This window comes from Portunus trituberculatus, chromosome 20 (genome assembly GCF_017591435.1).
Source record: "Portunus trituberculatus isolate SZX2019 chromosome 20, ASM1759143v1, whole genome shotgun sequence".
NCBI classification, from domain to species: domain Eukaryota; kingdom Metazoa; phylum Arthropoda; class Malacostraca; order Decapoda; family Portunidae; genus Portunus; species Portunus trituberculatus.
In genome coordinates this window covers 5,990,001-6,000,000 of record NC_059274.1, presented here as the reverse complement: position 1 = coordinate 6,000,000, position 10,000 = coordinate 5,990,001, and the positions used below count along the sequence as shown (strand labels likewise).

The 10,000-nt window shown below is 41.1% G+C and overlaps 2 protein-coding genes across 4 annotated transcripts in view; one reads left to right on the top strand and one right to left on the bottom strand.

Moving 5' to 3' along the window:
- The window catches only part of LOC123506570 (neo-calmodulin-like), a 290,436-nt gene that overhangs the window by 134,801 nt on the left and 145,635 nt on the right, over positions 1 to 10,000 (bottom strand). The gene's annotated exons all lie outside the window — the stretch shown is intronic.
- Positions 3,581 to 10,000, top strand: part of LOC123506571 (troponin C-like) — a 21,423-nt gene continuing 15,003 nt past the window's right edge. The window contains exons 1-2 of one of the 2 annotated variants that reach the window (XM_045258782.1): positions 3,581 to 3,700; positions 6,304 to 6,312. In XM_045258782.1, the coding sequence (XP_045114717.1) occupies positions 3,698 to 3,700; positions 6,304 to 6,312 (12 nt within the window). In that variant the 5' untranslated portion in view covers positions 3,581 to 3,697. The remainder of the gene's footprint in view (positions 3,701 to 6,303; positions 6,313 to 10,000) is intronic. The other variant, XM_045258783.1, reaches the window with a different exon arrangement.

Genomic DNA, 10,000 nt, shown 5'->3' with positions numbered 1-10,000 from the left:
ATTATTTGGTGGTTTTACACAGCGTCAGAAACTTCGGGGTGATTAGAAAAGTGAAGAGCCTGGCCATTAATCTTTTGACCTCCATAGACAGTAACTAGTGTAAATAAAATCGTCTAACCATAACCAAACCTCAAGGTAAAAAAAAGTGTCCCAATACTGAAGGAGTTAAGTCGAGTAATCTGCACAAATTACTACTGTATTTTACGATCCCACTTATAAAACATCTTCATATACTGTCAGACTCTTTGTAAACCTCGCCAGGCTCTTAGCAGATTAGTGGCATTGAAATTAGAGAAGGAGTATATGAAAAGGAAATCAGTTTGGTGGAGGTGAGTGTGTTGTGTTAGTAGTGCTGTTGCGGCGACTCTCTAATACTCACCTCACCACGTACTCTCTGTAATTTCTTCCCTACAAACGAAACTGGACCCATAAAATCAAAGTAAGCGTGGACGTGTTGAAGGACAGGTATATCCACTTCCTTCATGATATCCAATGATGCTAAACTTGATATTCTTGTATGAAAGCTTCCTTAAAAACTCGATCGTATAAAAAATTGAACGTCGATGTTCTCTATTTTTTCGTACCGTGATTGTGTTATGAGGCGTATCGTTTGAGAGAGAGAGAGAGAGAGAGAGAGAGAGAGAGAGAGAGAGAGAGAGAGAGAGAGAGAGAGAGAGAGAGAGAGAGAGAGAGAGAGAGAGAGAGAGAGAGAGAGAGAGAGAGAGAGAGAGAGAGAGAGAGGAATAGACGACACTGCAGGTTTAATCACTATCTTCCTCCTCCTTCACTTAATCTTCTTTCTTCTCTTCTTCCTTTTCTCTTTATTTTCGTAGCCTTTTCTCGCACCTCTTCTTCCTCTTCCTCTGACGCTTTTGACACCTTCCAAATACACCCTCCTTCTCCTTCTCTTCCCCTTCTTCCTTCCCCTTCTCCTCCTTCAAACAAACTAATATCAACACTAATAATTTGTGCTTAAATCCATTCCTTCATTTATTTTAGTGTCTTCCACCTATGTTTTATCACACCTCGACATGTCTTTAGCCTTTACTCCTCTCCGTTTAGTCAATCAACCTGTCACTTGAGGAAATAGTTTAGTTCACTCCTAAGTTGGAACCAAATAACACTTCCTTGGTGAAACTGGCAGAGGTAAATAAACACAGAGACATTCAGAGGGACTGCACACACACACACACACACACACACACACACACACACACACACACACACACACACACACACACACACACACACACACACACACCTAGATTCCAATGTTACCTAACAGAACACACTTTTGCTAAACTTCCTGAACTTTCCTCCACTCTCTCTCTCTCTCTCTCTCTCTCTCTCTCTCTCTCTCTCTCTCTCTCTCTCTCTCTCTCTCTCTCTCTCTCTCTCTCTCTCGCACCTGTTTGCTCTATATCCTCTCCTTTTTTCCTAATTCCTCCTTGTTTTTACATCTACTTCTTTGTCTTACAGTTTTTTATTCACTAAAGTTCGTACCCTCACATTCCTCTCCCTCTTTTTTTCATTCCTTTGTTTACTTTCGTTTATTTTCAAGTGGCACATTTTAGCGTCTTTCTCAGTTTATTTCCATTTCCCCTTCCTTGGTTTTCAAATGCATTTCCTTCTTTCCTTCCTTCCTTTCTTTCTTCTTCATCGTGACGGTTTTATTTATTAGTCTCTCTCTCTCTCTCTCTCTCTCTCTCTCTCTCTCTCTCTCTCTCTCTCTCTCTCTCTCTGCTCCACTTTCACAACTTCTCTGCCATAAACTTTCTTCTTTTTAATCGTCTTTGTACGGCTTCCATTCACTCAAGTTCCATTTTCCTCCTCCTCCTCATTCTCCTCCTCTTCCTTCTCCTCTTCCTCTCTCTCTTCTTCCTCTCTTTCTCTTCTCCTCCTCCTCCTCCTCCTCCTCCTCCTCTTCGTCCTTCTTCTGAGTGCATCGTTTCCAGTCGGTTTCAGACGAAGCATTAGCTGTGTCTAAGTCTGACTTCTTACTTCAAATCTCTCTCTCTCTCTCTCTCTCTCTCTCTCTCTCTCTACAAGTGTTGGTCTATTTCTTTTATACTTGTTATTTCTTAGTTTTCTTTCTTCATTTCGGATAAAATTTTTAAACTTTTCTTATATTTTCACTCCCATTTCGCGTGTATACTCCTTTTTTTTTTTTCTTCACTTTGCAATTATTTAAAACGTGAAAGGTGTATTGAAATCCCACAGCTGTATTGTCTTCCGCCGTGTAACCAAAGGAAGCATAAGAAATTCCCATAAAAATACAAGGCAGTTTCATTCATTGTCTCCTCTCATTGTCCAGGTATACAACATCAACTATTTTTCCGGCCAAGGCAATATTTTTTTTCATCCTCATTAATGGCGTTTTCAATGAGCTTTTGTCTAGTGGAATTTTGACACAGTTGCTTTTTAATACTGCCTCCCTTTCTCTTCATTTATAGCCATATTTTTTTGTGTGTCTATATGTGTGTGTGTGTGTGTGTGTGTGTGTTTTGTTTGATCCAAGCATATTCTAGTCCCTTATTTATACTTTCTTTTAGGTTTTTTAATCGTGTAACATCTTTCCTCATCACTCATTTCTCACTTTTTCACCTTTCCTTCCTGTCTATCGTGTTATCTCGTTTTATTTCTCTTCCTAGCTTCTCCATTTCCCCTTTCTCTTGACCTTTCCATTCTGTAGCATATACTTTAACATTCATTCCTTATTTTTCCCCTCATTTACCCTCACCTTCCGTTCCCTCTCGCTCATCGTTCCCTCGCTCATCGTGTCAGGGTTTCCTTGTCCTTCTCGTTTCCCGTCAGATTCCAGTCGTGATTTTTCCCCTTTTCCCCCTTGCCCATCTCCCCTATTTAGCAGGTGCCGCGTGTGTCCCTCTCACTTCGGAGCAAGCAGCTGAGAGAGGGGAAAAATATACCTTCCCCTCTTCAGCTCCCCTCTTTTTTCATGTAGTTATGTCGGTTTCCCAAATATTTGAGTCTCGTTCCCTCCCAGCGCAACCCAGATTGTGAGAGGCTCTGTTGTTATCTAGTGTGTGTGTGTGTGTGTGTGTGTGTGTGTGTGTGTGTGTGTGTGTGTGTGTGTGTGTGTGTGTGTGTGTGTGTGTGTGTGTGTGTGTGTGTGTGTGTGTGTCCCTTACCGTTCTCGCCCACACATCTTCTCCGTCCAAACTCAAGGTATTCATAATGTCACGAATCTAAATCTTGCTTATGTGGAGGTCACGTTCTTCCCAAGAGGAGGAGGAGGAGGAGGAGGAGGAGGAGGAGGAGGAGGAGGAGGAGGAGGAAGAAGAGGAAGAGGAAGAGGAAGAGGAAGAGGAGGAGGAAGAGGAGAAGGAGGAGGAAGATTATCGACGGACTGTAAAGGGTGAGCGAATTGAAACGTACCAATGCCTCCCTTCCTCCCTTACTTTTACCTCCCTCCGTCCGCCCCTCCCTCCCTCCCGCCCTGCAATGCCCTAGAATGATGTGGTTTAAAGTTCACAAATACACGGGAGAGGAGGAGGAGGAGGAGGAGAAGGAGGAGTAGGAGGAGGAGCCGCTGCACTGTTGCCGCCTCTCTGGGTGTTGACGGGACCAAGGGAAATTCTCAGAGTCAGTGCCGCCCGACACTCAGACCAGAGAACACCCACCACCCGCCCCGCCCTTACTTCCACCCACACAGCTACCCCCTCCCACCGCCGCCACCATGGTAAGTTACTCCGCCGCCCAGGAACCAGCGCTCTGCCTCCACCTCGAGTATCAACGCCACAAGTTTACACCATGGAGAATATTCCAGCACGCATGACGCAGTGAAAAGTTGAGGACGACAGAAGTTACCGCCAGCAAAATGAGAGGGATGAGTACCTGTTAATTTACCAGCGAGCTGCATTGGAGACACGCCGAGGAGATGGCAAGAGAGAGAGAGAGAGAGAGAGAGAGAGAGAGAGAGAGAGAGAGAGAGAGAGAGAGAGACGAGAGAGACGAGAACCTCAGAACACGAAAAAAATATGAACAAAAAAAAGAAAAGAAAAACCAAATTGATAAAGAACTCTCCACTCTCCCTCCACGCCTCTCTCACTCCTGAAGACTGCCCTGGGGAAAGTATAACAATCACAACACAATATCCACTAGTCTTCTGAAGGGCGCGAGTCAAGCCACAGACAGACACGAGGACTCAATACAATGGAGCCCTGATGTGTCCCTGACCTCGCCTCCGCCACAGCAAGTCTTCAGAAACCTTCACCATGCCAGGCCTTGTGCTCGCGTGATTCTGAATGGAAGGTCCCGCGCAAATCCTGACAGTTATTGTGGCTCGTTTGGTTATGGTCACTGGCTCCCTCCCAGCTGCCAGTGTATCCCGAGGCACTATTGTCATGCTTGCTCTCGTCTTCCCCCTCTTCAATTCTGTGTTTCGTATTCTTTATGGTTAACACGAAAGGATACCCGTCCCTTCTCTACCTCCTTTATTTAATTGTTCTGACGTCTCTGTTTTTCTTTTATTTCAACCGAGCTCAAGTGATGATATTACGAAACGAGACAGATTCGCACACTTTTCCTTTCTCTCGCCTTCCCCATCATCTTCTTTACCTTCCAGTGATAATAAAGGTAATAGTAAGAGATACAAACCTACTTCTCTCCTACTCCCTCTCTTTCCTTTTTCACCTGATCTCTTCTATATCTTTCCGTGACAAGATATGTATATGAAAACACACTTCACACCAACTCTCCTATTTACATAAAAACACAAGAAAACAACATATTACTGAGAGACACGTGTAAGCCTATTAATCTTTCACATCTTCCCTTATGCTATAAACACCCTTGTAAACAGAGCATCATAAGACATCCTTCCTTAATCTTTCCTGAGCCAGTAATCCCCCCTACTGTGTGCGTCTTTAGGGGAGCCAAGTATGAAAAATCTAAGTCTCCGCTGCCAGAGTCTCGTTTTCTATGATCAGAGGTCGGTTGTGGAGGCCTTGGAATACCTACAGAGGCCTATCTTCTTAGCCACTCTGGGATTAAGATTTTGAGGGGAAACTCCTGTAAAACAGAGACATAGAATGAATACTGATGAAGAGACAGAAGACTAAGTGTGAAGAAGAGGAATAGAACACTGATAAACAAAGGAAGAAGATGCAAAGAAAGATGAGAAATAACATGAATGAGAAGGAAAGACGTGATTAAAAGGAAAAGGAGGAAGAAAACGAGTGAAGAGACATATGACGCACATTGGTAAACACGAGAGATAATGCAAAGGAGAAATAAACACTGGACATGAAAGGAAGAAGAGATGAAAGGGCATGCAAAAAAAGGAACCACGAATGAAGAAAGCAAAGAAACGTGACACACAGAGAGAGGGATAAACAAGAGAGATAATACAGATGAGAGATAAACACGAGATAAGAGAGAAGAAGTGAAAGAGCTTGAGACGGACAGACAGGAGGAGGAGAGTGAAGAAAGGGAGATAAAAGAAGGAAAACAAGGACAAAGATGAAGGTTCCTTTGTCTATTATCTGCGAGTGTGGGTGAGGACTGACGTGGCGGCGGATCAAGAGAATGAAAAAATTGAAAACTTCTCAAAAGAAAAAAAAAAAAAAACAGAGAAAAGAGAAAAATCCGTGTCTACAGGAAAATATTACATTGGAATTTAATCTTCCACGTTACGATCTTCCACTTTTCTGTCTCACTAACCTAACACTGTGACTACATTAAGACGTGTCACATTATTTTTTTGATTAAGAGTAAATTCAAAATATCTACAAAACTTTCTCAACAAAATAATTGTAAAATCATCACTAATTCTTATACAAACCACTCTATCTATTCATTTAGACTTGAGTATGATTTAAATACTACCAAGTCATTTATAAGGGACTGAAGAACTAGCACTGAGACAAGAACCTAATGGAACTAAAACAGTATAAACCATTATTTCCTTCCTTATAAATATCTCCCATGTTGTAACTCCACCTAACGTCAAAACCCAAATACTGGAGATACGCCAAAATACACCACAACACCCCCCATTAATTTTGGCACCACCCTTAACCCTTTGACTGCTAATGGTACGTTGTCACTTTATTTCTATAGGCATTTTTTACTCATGAGAATTTAAGGAACACGTTATAAAAGGCTTCATGGAGATTCAATGGTACCTTTTATTGAGCTTGTACAAGAGTATAGAGGAGAAACTGTAGCAGTCAAAAGGGTAAACTCCCAAACCCATCCCTTAAACGACAGGGCGGGAACGTGGACCTCAATCTCTGGTATTTTAATTTTGACACCATCCTCTTTCTTTTCTTTCCCTTTTAGCCTGGCCCAGTAAGTCCCGGTAGGAGGCACTCTAGCAGATAAATCTAAGGCGGATGAAATCTACTGCAGCAGAAGGAGCACGCCCACGCCCAGCCCACCACGCCCACCCACACATACCCCCGTCCGCCTTCATTGTGTTCTCTGGCAGCACTTAAGTCAATGGGAGAGAGGGAGGGAGATGAGGAAGAGAAGGAGAAAAGTCAATGGGTAGGAGAAGGAATAGAAACAGGGAGAAGTTATTAGGAGAGAGAAGAGAAGAGAGAGAAGAGAAGGTAGGAAAGGCAATGCGAGAGAAAGAAATAACAGAAAAAGACTATAGGAAAGAAATGAGAAGAAAATAAAGAAAAAACAAGAGGGAGAGGAAAGATGAGTGATGAAAAAGATACAAAATGAAGGCTCGGTGATTAGAATGAAGGGCAAGGGGAGCGATAATGAAGAAAGAAAGAGAGATAGGCAAGTGAAGTAAAGTGAAGTGAGGGGGAGTGGAGATAGAGGATGAAAGGGAAGGATAAAAGTGAGGCGCATAAAGGGAAGATAAAAGAGAAAGAGGGAAGATAGAAAATGATGGAGAGAGAGAGAGAGAGAGAGAGAGAGAGAGAGAGAGAGAGAGAGAGAGAGAGAGAGAGAGAGAGAGAGAGAGAGAGAGAGAGAGAGAGAGAGAGAGAGCTAACATTCGACTTTTCTCCCACGCATCATTAAATAGAGTAGGTGACTCAAACTATAAGCCTCTTCATTTTACACCACGTTCAAATAATTACAGGACAAAGTGTAGTTAAGAGGCGGGTACACTAGCAACGTAAAAAAAATAACCTCCGAGAACTCTGGAAATACAAAGCTAACAATCATAGAACGCTCAGTATTTTATCTCAAGAAAAATACTGGTCTGTTGTTATTCTTAGCAGTGTTATTCTTAGCAGTGCTGCCAGAACACAGGGATGGGTGGCGTGGGCATCAGCGTTACCATGTGTGGCTGTGGCTTTAAACTTACGATATATAATACTCTGATGATAACTAATGACTAATAGAAATATATATCACTAATAATGCATCACTACGAATAAGAATAATAACTAACTCAGACATTAATAACCATGAGATAATTACGATAAGTTGTTTTGTGTGTTCTTTTATGCTTCATTAAACAGTAAATAACAAAAACTCATAAATACTTAGTTCAATGATTTCTGGTTGTGTTTTGAGTGGCTTACGTTTCCAGAGTTTAAAAAGAAAAAGTATCATACGCATATTAACGCTCTCTACATATTACTAAAGGATCATAAATAACAGAAAACTTCATGATTACTTTGTTCAATGACTCCTTGTTGCGTTCAGTGTTGCTTACTCTTCCAGAGATTACACACATATACTTAAAAAAATAATAATTATACACGACGTTCACTAAACCACAAGTAACCCAAAGAGCTCACGATTACTTTGTTCAGTGACTCCTGGTTGTGTTGTAAATCGCTTATTTGTCCAGAACTTACACAAACATATCAAACACAAATCAACGCGCCCTTTACATCACGTTTCTCATTGTAAACTATTTGGATGAACGCAGTAAGCAGTTGGGTGAGTAGCAGGTAAAATGAACACATATTAATACCAAAGATCTGTAAACAGCGCCCAGATCTCCGACCTCATGCTGTAAACTGTTATGAAAGTATTTGTAATCTGGACACGCTTCAAGAACGCTCAAGGAAAACATGCTCACACACACAAAACGTTGCTACACATAAACTGCTTAACCTTCGCCTCCGCCTCTGCCTTCCCTTCCAAACTTTAGGGAGGCGGTGGCGTAGTGGATAAGGTAGTGAACTTGGGATCGGGCAGACGTCCATGCGTAGGTTCGAATCCCACCACAAGCCACCTTGAAACTTTGTCATTTGTCGAATGCTTTAAAGTTACCTACATGTCACCGTGATACCCAGGTTCTAAGTAAAGGTGTAACTGCCTCACACCAATGATGTGCTTGGGTAGGTGATATGGGCCCTAACATAGATATCACTGTAAATAAAATTGCCTGCACCGCTAATGGGTGGAAGATGAACAGCGTTTCCCATACTCTTCAAGTATACCTAAAGACGCTATAGGCCATAACATACAAAAAAAAAAAAAAAAAAAAAGTCTGGTGATGAGCGATCGTTGAAGTAATGGTGGTAACAGCAAATTGCATACACTCCTCGTTGGTCTTCTAATGAAGTGACACAGTAAATAACCCTTTACGATATTTTGATAAGGAAATACTAAAATATTTGGAATTTCTCTTTTAGTCTTTTTTCGGAGCAGGAACAGTTTTCTGTGTTGATCTTAGTCGACCTTTTACACTTATAACAATAAAACAAAATGCACAAATCAATTACTTCTCGTCTTTTTTTAACAATGAAATAAAACAGAAGAGAACAGATGAATAAACCACGCTTCATCTTCTTGCAGTCTTTTGAAATCACACGTTTAACTCGCACTATCAAATTCCCTGAAGCTTGAGACGAACCAGGCGAGTGAAGGAGTTAAGTCTGACGCGGCACTTAAGCTTGAGTGCCCAGTGCCACGTATGGAGGTGCTGGCACTGGTCTGGGAATACGTGCTTGTGATGACTCTATGCTACTGATGCTACCACTATTCATGCTTGTTTCCTGCTTGCTGTCTCGATACACATATGCAAGTAAATATCCATACATATATTTACCATTCGTAAGATATTCTTAAAAGAGAACATTTGAACATTTTTTTCTCGTTTTCTTTTCATTTCTCGCATTTTCTCAATTTCTCTCTGATGATAAGAAAAAAAATATTCCGAAATTTACGATATAAAAGATGTGTAATCGTCCATAATTAAAATATACCTACGCACACACACACACACACACACACACACACACACACACACACACACACACACGTACGATGAGCCTGACCAAAAAATAGCCCATCTGCCACGTACATGTCTAGAAATAGCAAGACTCAACGCACACAAACACGGAAGAACGGTCACTAATCATACTTGTGACCAAAAATAAGGAAAGAAAAAATATGTTCTCTCTACGCACATGCTCAAAATACTTAGACTCACCATACGTACTCCTCCAAATACTTACACACTACTGACGCACACTTTCCTCAAATACAAACTCCTTACACAGACGTGAGATTAAAAATATTTGATGTTTATTGACGTTCATACCCCAAATGCTTACGCACACACGTCTTAGATATACATCACTGACTCACACATACTCCAAATACACACACATTATTTACGTACATCTCTAAACTACTTACACGGCACCTACATGTGTACCCAAATATTTACTGAGATACACAAAAACGTACATATGCTTGAATTACTTACACAAAGATAGACACAAAGCTTAAATACTTGAAGTGCAAATGTTCTTCAATTGTATTCATCAACCTGAAAAACATGCATAAATATCTTCAAGTCTCTATACATCAATGCACACACACACACACACACACACACACACACACACACACACACACACACACACACACACACACACACACATACACACACACACACTTTATAATCTCTTTAGTGAGTGAGTAACATATAACTTTACACAAACCTTTCATTAACGATTTGAATAACACCTAAACCTTCGATTTTAGTATTCAATAAAAAACAGTAACAATTTTGTATGAGATACTAAGCCAACCTAAAAAGAATAAAACA